The sequence below is a fragment of the Cololabis saira genome, chromosome 9 (assembly GCF_033807715.1).
Source record: "Cololabis saira isolate AMF1-May2022 chromosome 9, fColSai1.1, whole genome shotgun sequence".
In the NCBI taxonomy this organism is placed as follows: Eukaryota; Metazoa; Chordata; class Actinopteri; order Beloniformes; family Belonidae; genus Cololabis; species Cololabis saira.
The window spans coordinates 15,773,644-15,791,947 of record NC_084595.1 but is presented as its reverse complement, the minus strand read 5'-3'; the positions used below and the strand labels follow the sequence as shown (position 1 = coordinate 15,791,947).

Sequence of the window (18,304 nt, the reverse complement as noted above, 5' to 3'; positions counted from 1 at the left end):
ACGTATAGAGAGAGAGAGAGAGATATACATACGGTACATACAGTTATTTATACACATACATATACACATATATATGTGTAGTATATATATATATATATATATATATATATATATATATATATATATATATATATATATATATATATATATATATATTACACATACACATACACATAGATACATACATACATGTACTGTATCTTTAAACAGGTGAGCTCTGGGTGTGGTTTATTCCTGCAAATGTTTCCGGACCAGCGTGCTCGTGTAAACAAAGCGCGTCCGCCAGAACCCGCGCAGGTTCATCATGTCTCAGGTGGATAATTCTGACAGGTTGTTTAGTCTGCTTCACCTTCCTCGCCTTCTCAAGGCGATGTAAGAGCTTCACCATGACTGTTCTGGCAGCTTTGGGACTTCTCCACCTGTGTGTGTCCGCAGGTGCGTCGAGACCGGTGAGGAACCCAGGTGAGTCTGCACACAACTCAGGTATTACTGTTTCCGTCCCGGAGCAGCGGCTCCGGGCGGGGCCGCGCTGACAGTCGCGCCGGGCGGCGCCGCGGTGCTTCCGTGTGGCATCGGACCCGCGGCCGCGGCGCCATCTCTCACCACGTGTGTGAAGGACGGCCATCCCAAAGATACTCTATACATAAGATCACGCATTACCGGTTCTGCCAATGGTATGAAATGGTATACACTTCCTCTCTCCTAAGTGGGCGTGGTCGCCCCTCTCCCCACATCGTTTTGGAAGTGTTGTTTAATTGTTTAATTGCTTTTTAATTGTAAGTTATATATTTTACCACTTTGTATTTCTGTGGAACATCTGCTGTCATTTTGGCCAGGTCTGGAAAATATATTTTCAATCTCAGTGGTACTTCATGGAAAAATAAACGCTAAAACAAACAATACTCATGGATTTAACTGGTAACCAGCATTAACTAGCTAGAAGGGCATTGGAAAACGACACCAGGTTGCTCATTCAGGTCTGTGCAGCTGGTATGCGATATGACAGCAACTAATATTAATAGCTAACTTATTACTTACCTGTCTACATCCTTTGGAAAAGAAAAGACTGACAACTGCTTGTTCCTGTTATTACAGCCTATTGCCGCACAAAGCTTAGGCATTAACACTAACGCTTTACTGATGGACTATTGTCTGTTCATGTCAAAACAATACAACAGTTGTCAGTCTTAAACTTTAAATCAAAGCATTTTGTTTTTTTCATATAAAATAAACACATTTTTATGCAGTTTAGAAGTTTTGGGGATGTCCCTTTTTTTTTTTTTCAAAATCCAATTTGCATCGGTTGGTCTCTAAAGCGTGAAATCACGCCCACAACTAACTCCGCCGGCCAGAACAACAACAACAACCCCGCCGGCCGGAGTCTCCACCATGTTTTCATAGCGGTGTATCGCGTCATTCAGGCAGCCAATCAGCACAGTGACTCATTATCATAGCCCCGCCCACTCTGAATCCCGCATAGAGAATGAGGTTAGAGAATGGGACGATAAAGACATGGCTCAGAGGCTAAATTTCTAATTTATTTAGCAAAAACAATCAAAGGCTTGTTTTTAAGACATTCAAGGCCTGTTTAAAATAGGTATTAGATGCCATAATAGGTCCCCTTTAACTAGGCTGCAAGTAGCCGAGCTCACAAGACCAGCGCCGGGTTCGAAAGGGCGGGCTGAGCTGGCTGGTACACGCCCACTTCATGTCAATCAAAGCTGGTCCTGGACTGAACCATATGGGACCCGCGTAGGCTTTCAGTTCGGGCCAGATGGTGCTGAAACCACATGGGATCCATGTGAAGTTGCCCATTTCACACCCAAACCCAGCCCATAGTCAATCCAGATGTGGCCTATCTGCTCATGCTGGGTTACGTTCTGCTCCGACGTTGGGCTCTAGGCTTGAGGGCCACTAGGGCCCCCAGGGCGCCACAAGGGCGCCGCCCACCCTACAAGACCGGTACGGAGAGATGTTCCCAGGCGTCGTTTCCTCGAGTCAATTGAAAAAAAGTTTCCACCAAAGACAAACTGGTTCTTCAACATAACACAGACGAGTCACGTGACCCTGCGCAGCGCGGGCAAGCCGTGCTCAGAAAGTAAAAGGGAATTCAGACTTAATCTGTGATATGGTTAGATCCTCCTACGTCGTAACGATGGACATGTGTTTTGTAGTGAATACTTTATCCAAATATACCCCGATGACGGGAGATGTGCTAAAGTCAGGGGTTCTCTTCACCCAAATCTTGTATGTAAACAAAGCTGATTATTGTAGCGTAGATTAGCTAATCAATCAATCAATCAATCAATCAATCAATCAATCAATCAATCAATCAATCAATCAATCAATCAATCAATCAATCAATCAATCAATCAATCTTTATTTATAAAGCACTTTTCATACATAAATGTGGCACAAAGTGCTTTACATGTTTAAAAATTGTACAATTTAAAAAGTTAAAACAGGGCCCAACCCCCCCCCCCCCACCCCTCAGACAAACCCCACTCCCCCACATACACATCATCAGAGGTGGACAGAGTACTCGACCCCAGTACTTGAGTAAGAGTACAAATACTACTGGTCAAAATTTACTCCGTTACAAGTAAAAGTAGCTCAGTCAAAATATTACTCGAGTAAGAGTAGAAAAGTACTTGCTTTTAAAGGTACTTAAGTATCCAAAAGTAAATGCTTTTAAATTTACTTTAAGTAAAAGTAAGAGTAAGAGTAAGAGTACATTTCTTATTTTCCACATCAGTAAATTACTATATTTTTTCTAAATTAATTTAAGGATCTTTTAACTCTTGTTTCTGAGAATTAACTCTTTGAAACCAGCTGCACTGATGTGCTGCTTTTAGAACCACAATGTTATATAAAACCTGCAGAAACACCAAAAACAAATCAAATGAATGGGATCATAAGAGGACAGCAGATGATGCAGAGTTTATTAACAATCATGAACTGAAACCAAATGAACCTGCACCATCCAACTAAGTCTGGATCCCCCTCAAAGACCACTGCTTTACAAAAAACTACATCTCTGCTTTCAATAACTCAATGTTGAAGTCACTTAACTTTACAGGAAGGACATGTACCAGTACAATATAGCAATATAGAGCATAACAAACTGTCTCCCCATGTCTGTCTCTGTGCCTGTCTCCCAATATCCGTCTAAAAATAGGATTTTAGGGAAGAAGAAAAAAGAGCAGACCTGAAAGTAACGAGTACTTTTCAGCCTTCCTAGAAATTTACTCGAGTAAAAGTAAAAATATTTGTCTTGGAAATGTATTCAAGTAAGAGTAATAAGTACCAAAGAAATCTAATACTCAAGTAAAGTACAAATCCTCTGGATATGTACTTAAGTACAGTACTCAAGTAAATTTACTCCGTTACTGTCCACCAGTGCACATCATAAAAATTAAAATGTAGAGTTAAAATAAATAAAGGATGATCCCATATATGAGCCTAAAATAGTTTTTACAATAATATAACCTTTCCTTCATGCCAATATTTATTTGATTAAAATGAAGCCAAAAAGAAAGAAGAAGACGAAAAAGGCGTGGGCAGTATTAAGTACCCCCTTACTTCTTCCAGCTAACAGCGCCAGCAGCTGTAAGTTACCGTGTCAGCGCAGCACAAAGGTCCTTTGTAACGTTTAGTTCCTTAAAGGCGTGGAGGTTCAATCTCTTGCTTACTCTTCTTCTGTCACTCCTTCCCCTCGATTTCCTTATGCTGCAGGTCTTGATGGCCTATTCCTATTTTTTTATTTATTCATTTTGTTAAAGCATCTTGGGTAATCTTTTAAAAGTGACTTGTGTAGGACGTCTGCATCCACGCCGGTGAGTTCATCTGCTCGGTCTGGAAAAAGTTAAGCAAATGGGAAGAAAGAAGAGCAGCCGGGTGAAATAGATCCGTATGTTACGTTTCCTGTTTCCACCGGCAGTGTTGTACATGAATGAGTTCAAATGAACACGTTCATTGAACATGTTCATTTCTGTGAGAACGTTGAACTGAACGCACAACATATTTGCAAATAGAGAACTTTTTCCAATTCTCCAATTATTACGGAATAATCCTCCTTCTCATTTCACCAGCGGGTAGCGCACACATTTAAAATACTTGACGAGACGACGACTTCACACTACATTATCCACAAAGTAGCGCACACCAGCATAACAACAGGCACCAGCTCCATGGCAACGGTGGCCCGAGCCCGGTGCAGTCTTTACAATGACCAGTGAAGAGAGAGACGTCAGATGATGCCTCCACTTATCATTATCTGCGGGAATTTTACACATTGTCTCCCAAAGTGTCCGACGGTAAAAATTTAACCTTTCTGTGCAAATTAAGTCCACCTGCGCCGAGAAAACAAGTCCCAACGTCTGCCTCATTCAAATTTGAAACGTCATGTGGAGTTAAAGCATCCTCATATCCCTGAGAAAATATCTGCAAGTCCTTGACAATCAAAAAAAGTCATCAGGAAAGAGCAAGAAGACCCAACAGCCCCAAACTACTCCAGTCCCACTTGCTGCAGCCTGCAGGGGTTTGATTTCCCAGCAGCAGGTAGACAAACTGATAATGGACTACATTGTTGGAGATTTACAGCCTCTGAGTAAAGTTGAAAAGCCACTAGGACAATACATGATTGTATACAGTGAACAGTTTTAGGATAGGCTGGCGTTTCATTCGTACTTCTCACCTTATAATATTGAAACGAACCGAATTTGAACTAGTTCAAAATGAAAATGGTGAACTATGAACGTGAACTATTCATTTTTAAACTATGTGAACTGAACTTTGAGCTAGTTCATGAGAAGTATGAACCTGCACAGCTCTGTCCACTGGCGCGCTGACCCGCCTCTTCAGTGGGCCGCGGTACATGCACACGTATGCTGGGATGCTGTCAGTAAAAGTTCATGACTGCAACTGAAGCTCAGGGTTGATTTATTCTTAAAGACGACAGAAATGATGGGATGGGAGGTCAGCAGGAGGTCAGCAGGGTGACTCACGCTGAGCTCATAACCTGATCTCATGATCTTCTCTTTGATCCATATTCCACATCGGATCACCGAAACATCTGCAGAGGTGCTGAATACTTCTGTCGCTCGCAGCGAAGCGGAACTAGACCGATGAATATTGAGGAAAAGACTCAGCGGTTCAGCCATCAACGTACGAGTCAGTCAGTGTATCAACATGCTGATCATAGATCCCTGGACAGATGTGTTGAGGGAACGTTCAGAGGTACAGCAGCGCGTTTTAACATAAAAGGTTCAGGATAAACATAAACTACACCGTATAAGACTGTAAAGAATACTGGGAACAAAGGTAACCTGGATATAAAACAAGAGTAATCAGATTACAAAGTCGCTCTGACAGATGGCGAGTCCTGCAGGGACGGCAGTTCTTGTTTTGTCTGCAGCATTTGCTGATGACACTTCTCTCTTTTCATGTTAACTTTTCATCAATCACAGTCCTGTGATGAGTTCTGACATCACAGAAATGTGATCTAACATCTTGGTCAAAGTATTTAATATTTCTAAAAAAAACAACATTAATTTGTTTCTTAACATTAAGATACAAATTATTAAACCCATTCCAGTTCCAGTTTACGCTGTAAATACTTTTTCTTTTTTTTTTCTGGCTGAAACTTTGTTTTCCACATGGAGGTCAGTGGAGACCGACTCACTTTTGGAGCCGCCCCCTGGTGGCCAGTGGAGGAACTTTTTCTTCCTTCTGCATCGCACGCAACCCGGAATAGCAAATGTTGGCCTCCTGCAAAGTGTAAAACTCAACAAAGACCACGTTTAGTGGAACAGTGGTGTTACAAGACAATGAAAAGTCTTGTAGAGTAGAAATATATAGAAAAAAACAAATACAGAACATTTATAGCTCAGGATTAAAACCAGTTGTCAGCTAAAAGCATCTTTAAAAAGAAACATCGACAGAATCGAGGTGGCAAATCACGACCCAGCAGAGCTGTCGGACCCCATGTGGCCACAAGTGGTACTGACACATTAAAGTTTTCTCAGAGAAAAACGCATCTGAACGTCTGAAGATATTTGACAAAGAAGAAACGGTAAAGACGTCATTTATGTCAGAAATAAGCATCTTCGTACCAAATATTGACCACGTAGCCACCCCCCTGGGGATTTTTGATTATTTATTACTTTGCAGTAAATTGAAGTAAACCAGCGCTGAACTACGACCTCTTCTGCAACACTTTCATCTCGTAACAGCTTATTAGAAATGAAGGGACATTAACTATAATATGGTATTGATATGATGTCGGACTGTGCAATAACCAGGACAGTGCAATAACTGTACAATATTTTCATAACAGATATTGTGGTGTACAGAAAACATGTATCATATTATACTACTATTATATAACTATAGCATTCTGAATAAAATATATATTGCAATTATTACTATCATACGATCTGTGTTTTTGGCTTTTGTATTACTATATTTAATTGTTATATATCGTATATATCATATGTATATTATTACTATCATACGCCTCATATATATTCTCTATATATGTATATGTTATATTATACATGTTTCCGGTACACGCACATGCGTATATGCACATATATTTTTATTCAATTTTTTTTCATTTCATTCAAAGTTTTTTTCTATTTTATTTATCTTTTATATCAGTGTTGGTTCATGGGGTGCTTTATTTCTCCTTTCTTGGTTCTTGTAGACAGTGCTGAGTGAGTGGTATGGAGATATATTGGGAACCTCCCAAAGGGATTAATAATGTCGTCTAAATCTGAATCTCAACTATAAAAGATAAAAGCTCCACTGGTTCGTTTGACCTTTGTGTCTGAAAACCGTTTTAAAATCACTCCCAGTGAGTTCAAAGTTTTAGACATAATCTTTTAACAATAGGTTAAGTAATATTATTGCAGTCTAAATCTTGTGGGTAATGTTGGCTGATGAGCTGTAACAACACGGTGAGCTGTAACGTCACGATGAGCTGTAACGCTACGATGAGCTGTAACGCTACGATGAACTGTAACGCCACGATGGGCTGTAACGCCACGATGAGCTGTAACATCACGATGAGCTGTAACGCCAGGATGAGCTGTAACGCCAGGATGAGCTGTAACGCCAGGATGAGCTGTAACGCCACGATGAGCTGTAACATCACGATGAGCTGTAACATCACGATGAGCTGTAACGCCAGGATGAGCTGTAACGCCACGATGGGCTGTAACGCCACGATGAGCTGTAACGCCACGATGAGCTGTAACGCCAGGATGAGCTGTAACGCCACGATGAGCTGTAACGCCACGATGGGCTGTAACGCCACGATGAGCTGTAACGCCACGATGAGCTGTAACGCCACGATGAGCTGTAACGCCACGATGAGCTGTAACGCCACGATGAGCTGTAACGCCACGATGGGCTGTAACGCCACGATGAGCTGTAACACCACGATGGGCTGTAACGCCACGATGAGCTGTAACGCCACGATGAGCTGTAACGTCACGATGAGCTGTAACGCCACGATGAGCTGTAACGCCACGATGGGCTGTAACGCCACGATGAGCTGTAACGCCACGATGAGCTGTAACGCCACGATGAGCTGTAACGCCACGATGGGCAGTAACGCCACGATGGGCAGTAACGCCACGATGGGCTGTAACGCCACGATGAGCTGTAACACCACGATGGGCTGTAACACCACGATGAGCTGTAACACCATGCGTTTGTCTCAGGTGGACCAGGTGACGTGTCTGCATCCATCAGCGCCTCCACCACGCTGCCCAACGGGACGGCCGTGGCCTACCGCGGCTCGTCCGTGTCCCTCCGCTGCTCCGCCGCGTCCTCCCCGTCTCAGCGGCTGACCTGGACCTTCGCGGGGGCCTCGTCCAGCAACGGCTCGCTGGCGTCCAGCTCGGGCCCCTCGCTGGACTTCAGGATGGACCAGGTCCAGCCCAACGCTCAGGGAGTCTACAGCTGCGTGGCCGCCAACGCCGTCTCCAACCAGACGGCCAACAGCAGCGCGGAGCTGCTGGTGTACTGTGAGTGCAGGCGCTCATGCACTTTGGCTTTTATTGTACTGTGTGTATTGTAAGCGTACTCTTAAATTAAATACTTGTGATTTTTGAAAAACGTGCAAAGTTACACTAGTGATGGATACGCCCTGAATGCAGGCATTGTAACGTATAATTGTCAAATTGGTTTGATTCACCGCACGAATCGGCACAGATTACTTTAGTAATACTGTATTTGACCCGGTCTTTGTATGTTTTAACCGTATAGAAACGTAATTCTCATCATGTGTGTGAAATAAGACCTGGAAACAGGGATTATGGCATAGAATTGTCAAATTGGTTTAATTCACCATACAAATTGTTACAGATTACTTTTGTAATACTGTATTTGACCCGGTCTTTGTATGTTTTGACCGTATAGAAAGTAAGGGCCAATCCCAATACACCCCTTACTTTCTTCAAATAGCCCTCCCTCGCTACCACTACCCCTAAAAAAGAAGCCACAGATTTTAGGGCACTTGAAATCTTCCCAGGGCCCTGTCCCAATACTCCCACTACCCCTACTTTTCAGCACCACCCCTACATTTTGCGTGCTACGTCACTGCGTGGTCACGTTCGGGTACGTTAGGGACTGCGTAGTTACGTTTGCACATACGTCACACCATATCAGAAAGCCGAGAGCTAAAAGCTGTTTTAATTTCAGCTGTAGCGCTGTTAATATGCAACTTTATTAAGTTTTAATATTTTTTCAGGCGTAAAACGAACCGTTAAAATCCCCAACCTGGACTCAGTTTATCCAAATAATGTCTTTTAAGAAATTTTATCTGATGTTTTCGGAGAAGAACCGCCGGCCCGGGGCGCAGCAGCAGCTCACGGCCGGAGTACAGACGTGATCGCCAGGTCAACCTGCACCGTCGTCCCGGGGGAGAAACCTGCAGCTCTGTGGAGAATTACCGCTGGCTGAAATAAATAATTTAGGAAAATAAATGTTGGTTTAATAGATGAAATCTAACAGTTGTTGCTCCGAAAATTTCGGGATCAAAACTGCCTGCCGGCCGACTTGGGAGCTGATTTATGGTTCTGCGTTAAATCAACGCAGAGTCTACGCCGTAGGGTACGGCGTACGGCGCGCGTCGTTGCGTAATCTACGCCATAGGCTCTGCGTTGGTGTAACGCAGGACCATAAATCAGCCTTTATTCTGGCGAGGTTTGAAAAAGACTTCGCAACAACGGGCAAGCGAGTGATTATATACATTCACTGAGTGAATATTATGAAAGTAAAATAGATATTTCTCGCTAGAAATGTAATCAAAAAGCATTTTTATGCAGAAACTAACTCAAAATATTGATTTTATTCAGTAAAAAATAAGAAATGTCCGCCATGTTTTTTTTTTTTGATTCAGTCTGCAAATGACGACGAAAAGCATTCTGGGAAATTTTTCTGGCCCTAGATCAGCTAGTGTGCATCTGAAAACCCTCGCTTCGTAGGGCCAGATTCATAGCCACTACCCCTCGTTTAAGCCACTACCACTAGGTGAAAAGAGGAATTGGGACACCACTACCCTCACGGAAACGCGCAAAATTTAGGGGTAGGGCTGAAAAGTAGGGGTAGTGGGAGTATTGGGACAGGGCCTAAGTCTTGCCATTGTAAGAATGAAATGAGTACCTGCTGTACTCTACTGCCCTTACTTTTTAAAAACTTGTGCTTTTTATTACTTCCTTTCTTATCATTTTATTTGTTATTTACTGTTTAATTGTGTCTTGTGCCCCTTTTAATGTTGATGTAAAGCACTTTGAATTACCTTGTGTTGAATTGTGCTATACAAATAAACTTGTACACGTGATTTACCAGATGTCCCCGACGGCCACCCCGAGTGCATGTGGGTGCCATCTGTAAACTACTCCCACGTCCAGCTCGTCTGCTCCTGGTCCGGAGCGTACCCCGCCCCGGAGCTGCGCTGGAGGGATGAGGCCCAGGACCCGGCCCAGGACCCGGCCCAGGTGGCCGACAGCCTGTCCCTGACCCTCAACGCCTCCCTGCTGTCCGACGGCCAGACCGTGAGGTGCACGGGCCGGCACCAGCTGCTCGGCCCGGGGGAGGAGAGGACCTGTTCGTTTACCTTCAGTAAGCACATCGCACTTAGACGAGCCTCTTCACCGTCCGATCCTGCAGTTCCTGGATCTTTCATGAGTTTCCAGCTCAGAGGCTCTGAGGCTCGTGGCCATGACAGCTGCAACAGGGGCATCACTTTAGTTTGAACGGTCGGTTCCATTAACCACGGCTGGGAAACATCTACGCACTCACAAGATGTCATTTACAAAAATAAAATCAATAGCAGCAGCATCTCTAGACACACAGCTCTGGTTACAGAGTCAGACTCGCGTGTAGATGTGTCAGGCATCACCGGCCACGCCTCTTTTCTACAGGTCAGCTCCTCTTCTTGTGTGAGAGGTTTAGACCCGTGCAGGTACCAGCTCCTTGATCAGGTGTCGCATCTCTGGCGACGTCAGACTGCAAAGCCTCTCCGCTTACCTCTCTGCTAGTGTTGTTTCTGTCAGCCTGTTTCAATTTTAGTTTTAGTCTAGTCTTTGGGTCCAGCTATCATTTTAGTTTTTATTAGTTTTAGTCACGTTCATTTTCCTTTTTAGTCGTCCTTTTAGTTTCAGTCGACTAAAAGTCTGAGCATTTTAGTCTTATTTTAGTCAGAATTGTCCAGGAACATTTTAGTCTCGTTTTAGTCAAAGATTGTATTTAGCCAAACCCATTTTACAATTCAAACAAGGTTATCTTATTATTATATTATTGTTACCTTATAGACTCAAGAATACATTCATTCCAGATACAGAAGACGCTTAAAATTGACGTGAACCTAGAGCTCTGCGTTAACGGCATCAGCCTCTAACCTGCAGCTGCATCTTCTGGATCTGATTCCCCGCGGGCCGCGACTGGGATTGAGGACGTGACGTCACCCAGCAGCAGAACTAAACCAGAGGAAACTACTGAAAACATGGACATTAAGGATCTTTGTTAGAACATTTCGTCTCATTTTGGTCAACGAAAATGAAGACACATTTTAGCAGAGTTATTATTTAGTAATCTACATTTTAGTCTGGTTTTTATTTGTCTACGATATTGGATAATATGTGGGAAGGGTAGTTCATATATCTGGTATTTTTTAGAATCCATTTAAACCTTTTTTGAATTGAAAAAAAATCTGTTTTTCAGAAAATATAGGCATCACGTCATTGACCCATAAACTTTATTGCATGTCCTCCACAGGGTCCCCGTACCCCGAGGGCGAGCCCCTGGCCACAGCTCTGGAGGCCACCAGCGTCACCCTGACCTGCAGAGAGGTCTCGTCCGTCCCACCGGCCGACACCACGTGGAGAAGAGGGCAGCAGCAGGACGTCATCGTGCCCGGGTCCAAGTACGTCCTGTCGGAGGACGGCCCCGCCCTCAAGCTGACCATCCTCAACGTCAGCCAGGATGACCAGGGCGTGTATTTCTGCCGCAGCCAAAACGCCCTCGCCGTCCGCGAGCTGGAGGTCTACCTCACAGTGAAAAGTACGTCTCCACTCAGAGGGGACGGGTCCGGGCTCCAGTCTGGAACTAGGGCTGGGGATCGATTCAAATATCAAGATTCGATTCCGATTCTTAAGATTCAGAATCGATTATCACGATCCGATTCGATCCAATATTTATTTGGGTTACTGTTAATACAACTGTTTTTTCAGCTGTTGCATGAATTATATGACTGTCTAGTTATGCAACATATTACTACTAGTATTATATTGAGATTCAACAGCAAGTATTGGCAGCTAATGATGCTGTAAGGACCAATCAGCTCCCAGAATGCTGATAGAACTGCTTTCAGAAACATCGTGTGGGTCAGAATTATCAAACAGATCCAGGGCAGCAAACAGAGGACGAAAGAAATCGCTTTTATTTTTTCCCCATTTATGAAAATTTGGTTTTTAACATTTATGCAAATGTAACCCCAAGACAGTATATAAAGCAAAGAAATATAGACAATTTATGCAATTATAACTGAAAACTTTAATGTTTTCGTACCTTTAAACATTTAAAGGCAAAAACATGGCACCAGTTATTCTCGTGTCCAACAAAATATTCCTTTTTTGAGCATAAACAAAAAAGTACCAAAAGTTGTAATGTAATGATGAAAAAAAAAACTTTTAAATCGATCTTTAGACATATGAATCGATTTTTAGGAATTAATATGAGAATCAATTTAAAATCGGAGAATCGATCTTTTCAACACAGGCCCCTCTGGAACGCTAACAAACCTCCCCGTGTCCCCGCAGCGTCCTCTGCGTACACGGGAGCAGCGATCGGACTCTTCATCGCGGCTCTGATCGCTGCCTTGGCCGTGGTCGTGGCCAAAACCCTTTACGCCAGCCGACACCGAATCTGCTTGGGTAACTTTCTTCTTTTTAATCTTTGCAAGTGACCATCATGTGAAGAAAGAAAAATAATTACATTTTTTTAACTTATTTCACGTTTTTGCTGTTTTGTTTCAGGAGGAGGCTTCGAGTGAGTAACTCACGCCGAGTGCTGCACTTAGCAGAGCTGAATGTACTACAGCCTGACATCTCTGAGGGTTGTCCCTTAAATCATTACCACACTTTATCACCACACTTTAGGCCAAAAAAAAACAGAGGAGACATCACGGATCCCAAAGCTGAAACCTAGTGCAGAATAATGAATACGTCTGATATTCATTTTGGAAAATAAGTAATCATATCAACTATTTTTGATATGATGATGATCTTTTCAGAAAGCTAGAAGACAATTTAAAAAGGTGAAAAGTCAGCGGGGGAGTGTTTTGATGGAGAGAGATGTAAACATTGTTGATGTTTCAGCAAGCAGAGTTTGGCTCAAACACCATCAGGGGCCGTTAATGCAGCTAACGTTGGACAGACTTACCTACCTTCAGATTACACCACAACCCCTGAGAGATTGTTGTGAGACACTTGGGTGGCCAACGTGTCCTCGCCATTTTATCTGCTGAAGTCCAGAATCCGGGACCGCTTTATATCACGTCACACTAACGTGCTACCTTACCGTGACTAAAACTCCCTCTAGACTTTCTTACGCATCAGTGATTAAGGTTGCCACCTTTCAGAAATAGAAATAAGGGACGCCCCGATTTCAGCAGCGCAGGCGACAAAAAAAGGGACATCCCCAAAACTTCTAAAATGCATAGAAATGTATTTATTTTATAAAACAAAATGCTTTGATTTAAAGTGCCTTAATAGCATTGAACTTGCATGACTGTACAGACAGCCAACCATACTAGCAACTGAAATAGCCTCTGCTCCTAGTATGTCCACATCAGCCAGGATGTAGAATATAGCTACAGGTGAAGAATATGGTGTAAAAGTTAATTTATTTCAATAATTCAACTTAAAAGGTGAAACTAATACGTTACATAGTCTCATTACATGCAAAGCAAGATGTGTTAAACCTTTATTTGTTATAATTTTGATGCTTGAATTGAATTTATTGATTTCATAATATAGAGATTTTTTATTTATCTGTGAGCCATAATCACCAAACGTATAACAAATAAAGGCTTGAAATATCTCACTTTGAATGAAGTGGGAAATAATATATTTGTTTCACCTTGAGTTGAATTTACTACTAATGAAGTTTTGGAATGTATTCAAATTTTCCGACATCCACCTGTATATTATGACATCAATAAATAAGAGCATAATATGTGTCTGTATTGGTTCAATACGGAACGCAACTTTTAATTCCCAGTTACGTAACAATTCCGTATTTTAAGGGACAGGTGGCAAGCCTATCAGTGATCTAAACCTTTTTTCATGAGTTCAGCTGATGGTCTTGGTCTAAAACTGCCTTTGTTTTAATATTAAAGCGACTAAATACATGAATAAACCTTAACCCCCTTCATAAGAAATGAAAAGATCTAATACTTGGTACACCAAGGTTTTCATCAATTAAACAAATAAGATGGTGTTCTCCATCCACCCTCTTTCTATATATCAGTTACATAAGATGAAGAGGATATTCCACACATGGCCCACAATGGACCAACTTGCCCATCTCGGTTCGGGCTGTGAAGGTGAACATTCCAGCAGCCACAAAAAGTAGCAGTACTGGTTAATTCAAAGGTTTTTGTGTGTGTGTGTTATTTTGAATGCATCAAATGAGTCCATGCTTCAAGTAAACTTTCCAAAATGTGGGCTTTTGTCTGCTTTTCCTGAGTGACCAAAACAAAAGCCGCCCACCACCGACGGATCGCTCTGGTCCTCACAAGACTGGCACAACAGGGTTGGAAAAATGCAGCTGACGGCTGCGTTACCTCCTCGTCTCAGCCGTTAACAGTCAGTCATGCACGGAGGGGGGGGGGGGGGGGGGGGTCTGAAGAAAACGCCTCAGTGCTAAACGTGCTGCTGTTTCTACCAACAGTTGTGTAAACAACTCAACATAAATGCAAGAAGGATGAAGTGGGTAACCGTTAGTGTGTGTAATCTTTCCCGAGGACTTTAGCGGTGCCCTGCAGGAGTTTCCTTTTCTTTTCTATTTTACTGTTTGCATTCAAACTTCTGCAGTTCTGGGATCTGTTGACCGTGTTTCCACAGTGGAGTTATGGAGGAGTTACATCCACGTTTCCCTGCCAGTTGTTTTTCTGTGTCGCTTCTACTGGAGGATTCCAGCACTTCCTGGTGCGTTGCCAACGGCAACTGTCACTGTCACTGAATAGGAGTCATGTGGGGGTCCTCTCTAAAAACACAGCGCTGTGTTTCTATCAGTGGGAACCTTTTTATTGGCTCCCTTTTGTGCCAAACATGTCCTGTTTTTTCTTCTTCTTCTTTAATTAAATTCGCATCAATTTCAAAGCTGCATAAAACTCCCTGGAAGTTGAGCCGCTGGCGCGATAACGCCCGGACAGGACCGGCCAGTAAACCGTTGATGACTTGTGATCTACGGATACGAGTCGGGGATTTGCTGTGGTGCTTTCTGACCTGCAGCTCTGATGTCACCATGTCCCGGTTCTGCAGGCAGATCGAGGAGGACCGGGCCGAGGTGCTGAGTCTGGTGGACTCGGATGACGAGCAGCTCTTTCAGGACGCCGTCCCCCAGCTGCCGCCCGTGACCCCCGACCCCCAGACCACGCTGGTCCAGATACATCGGATCCCGTCAAGTATGAACCGATCAGAGTGGGTTGCATTCACCGGTGAGGCTGTTTGGAAACCTCACATCATGCTTCTCTGATTCAGGCGATCACGAGGATGCGGAGACGGCCGAGGCGAGCTGGCAGCAGCTGGAGGACACAGAGCAGACGGACGAGCCGGAGGATCTCGTAACATTTTAGGTGCCGGGTATTTTTGGATCAATGTGATATTGTTTTTTTAAGTAAATACATTTTAATCCCAATGACAATGTGAACTGAATTGGTGGAAGACACTTATACAAAAAAAGAAAAGAACAACCTCTGTTACTTTTTTAAAGGGCATTCTGAACATTGTACAGCATTTTGAATGTAAGAAATTCATGAAATAAATGTCTTTGGAAACAAATCGGATCCTCTGTAATCTTGAAATTGGATTTTTAGCCACCGCCCCGTATTCTGTACATACTGTACACATGCACATGTTTAAAATATATACAGTATTACCTCTGACTATACGAGTGGAGAATGCAACCCTGAAAAATTCAAAAAATGTGGGAAGGTTCATCATTCATTGTGTAAGTCGCTCTGACTCACTGGACATTGTGTGACTTGACTCCAGGCAGGTTTACGCAAGGCGAGGTCACCAGTTCCAGCCATGTGAAAATGCAAACTCACATCTGTCAATTTTAAGGGTTTGTGCATCACAACAATATGAAACGTCATTCTGTTCTCATCAAGTATTAATGTGATATAAATGCAACCTCACTTCATGGCTTTGAAACGGTGCCATCATTTATTCCTTAAAACCTGAGCTGAAGCAGGCCAGTCCTCTCCCGTGTGATATCATCTGGCATCTCTCTGGAGGAATTTAGCTCCTCTCTCTTTGTAGCGTCTCTTCGTGTCCCTCTGCAATGCCTCAGGAATTTGAATGAGTCATCGTAAACCTGATAATCAATTTTCTGTTGTAGATTTGCTGGTATGTTTGCTGTCCCAGTGTCCTAAAGTCCTAAGGTTTAACTCAAGCTGTAGTTTGTATGTGGGAGGGGGCGGGGACTGTAGTATCATGGTTTTATTAAAACAAAATCCACCTGCCAATTAATGATATATTGACAATGGATCTACTTAGTAGCATAAAAATACAGTTATTGTTTGAGCGGAGCAGCTGGACGCTCCCTTTAAATGTTTTCTGCGTTATTTAAGCGGAATTTAAGTAAGAATTACAAAATAGGGATAAAAAAAATATATATATATAGCAGTGAGTATCATCTAATTGTCTACATATGCTTGATTTCCATATGTGACATATTGATAATGGACCTACTTAGTAGCATAAAAATACAATTATTGTTTTAGCGGAGCAGCTGCATGCTCCCTTTAAATGTTTTCTGCATTATTTGGGGGTAATTTAAGTAAGGATAAAGGGATAAAAAAGAATATAGCAGTGGGTATCATCTAATTGTCTACATATGTCCAGCTCATGGCATTTGAAAAATGTAATAGATTACCATTAATTGAAATGTTGATACCACGTCTGACTCATCCTCCTTTTCATACTTGTCCAGTTCTTTTTAGATTTCCCATTTCAAGTAAAAATCATAACTAAACCTCGAACTGAAACAGGATGCGCTTCCTTTTGATACTGCAATGATGATTAATAATATTGAGCTGCTGCAAACAGCCCAAATCATCACTCCTCCTCCACCATGCTTGGGAGTTGGCATGATAATATCCTGTTTGTTTTTATCCAGACCGCACATTGTGATCAAAGATACATATTTGGTTGTCACCAGACAATAATGCTGAATATTAACACCAAATGTCTCTGTCTTTGTTGAGGTGAAACGTTTTGATTGTTTTGAGAGTATAATATGAATCCTTTATTTTTATTACATAACAGAGCACTTCGAGTTATTTACAATACGCATTACAGAGAACACACCAACAGATTATTTTTTGAATCAAGATTGCTGAAACTCGATGATTTGGTTAAGTTACAGACACTCACAATCATGTACACAGCTAAATGTAAAGCATTACCAGAAAACTTACAATACATGTTTACTTTCAGTTCAAATAATGAAGATAGTCGTAGAAAATTTCATTTTAAACATTTATTTGCCCGAACAACTTTAAAGCAGATGAGCGTTTCAATTGTTGGAATTAAGTTATGGAATTCATTACATTATGATTTAAAGGGCTGTATAAACATATTTCAGTTTAAAAATAAATGTAAAGAGAAAAAAATAGCAATGTATGGATGAAATAGTCAAAATGTATAATATATGCGTATGGAGACGGACAATCTATCTTTGATTTTTTTGTTTTTCTTTCCTTGTGATATTAACTAAGTAATTGTGCAGATCATCTGTTATTATTGTTCAATTTTGTTTTGAGGGAGGGGCAGGTATAATAAGATTTTCTTCTTCCTGCTCCTTTCTGGTTATGGAATATGCTTTTGATTGTGTTGTCATTTTACTTGTTTGTTTCTTTTGTTTGCATATTTCCATGATGATCCATGAATAAATAAAAATGAAAGGAAAGAGTGAAAAGCACCACGGTTGAATTGGTTTGATATTGGATATTGGATATTCAACATTCAACACCCATAAAACTTGTGATACATACCACTGATTTTGGTCAAACCACTTGTGATGTGTTCATGGTCATCTAGACTATATATCACAAAACAGTAATTATTAAAAAATAATATAAAAAATAATATATATGGGCTGATTTAAAAATCATATATATGGGCTGATTTAATGTGGTTTAATGAATTCAACACCCATAAAACTTGTGATACATAACACAGATTGTTTTATGGGTGTTGAATTCATTAAACCTCATTAAATCAGCCCATAATATGATTTTATAATAATTACTCTCTTGTGATATATAGTCTAGATGACCATGAACACATCACAAGTGGATTGACCAAAATCAGTGGTATGTATCACAAGTTTTATGGGTGTTGAATTCATTAAACCACATTAAATCAGCCCATATATATGATTTTTAAATCAGCCCATAGCCTATATATTATTTTTTATATTATTTTTTAATAATTACTGTTTTGTGATATATAGTCTAGATGACCATGAACACATCACAAGTGGATTGACCAAAATCAGTGGT

The 18,304-nt window shown here is 41.7% G+C and overlaps 1 protein-coding gene across 2 annotated transcripts; it reads left to right on the top strand.

Moving 5' to 3' along the window:
- Positions 1–250: 250 nt before the first annotated feature.
- Positions 251–15,575, top strand: vsig10 (V-set and immunoglobulin domain containing 10). 2 transcript variants are annotated; one of them, XM_061729872.1, is made up of 8 exons: positions 251–462; positions 7,728–8,033; positions 9,859–10,131; positions 11,287–11,571; positions 12,330–12,443; positions 12,546–12,558; positions 15,057–15,199; positions 15,276–15,575. In XM_061729872.1, the coding sequence occupies exons 1-8, from the start codon at positions 387–389 to the stop codon at positions 15,368–15,370; spliced, it is 1,305 nt and encodes a 434-aa protein (XP_061585856.1). In that variant the 5' UTR covers positions 251–386; the 3' UTR covers positions 15,371–15,575. The 2 variants fall into 2 exon arrangements, with proteins under 2 accessions (XP_061585856.1, XP_061585857.1); XM_061729873.1 differs by having other exon boundaries at positions 347–449.
- The last annotated feature ends 2,729 nt before the right edge of the window (positions 15,576–18,304 follow it).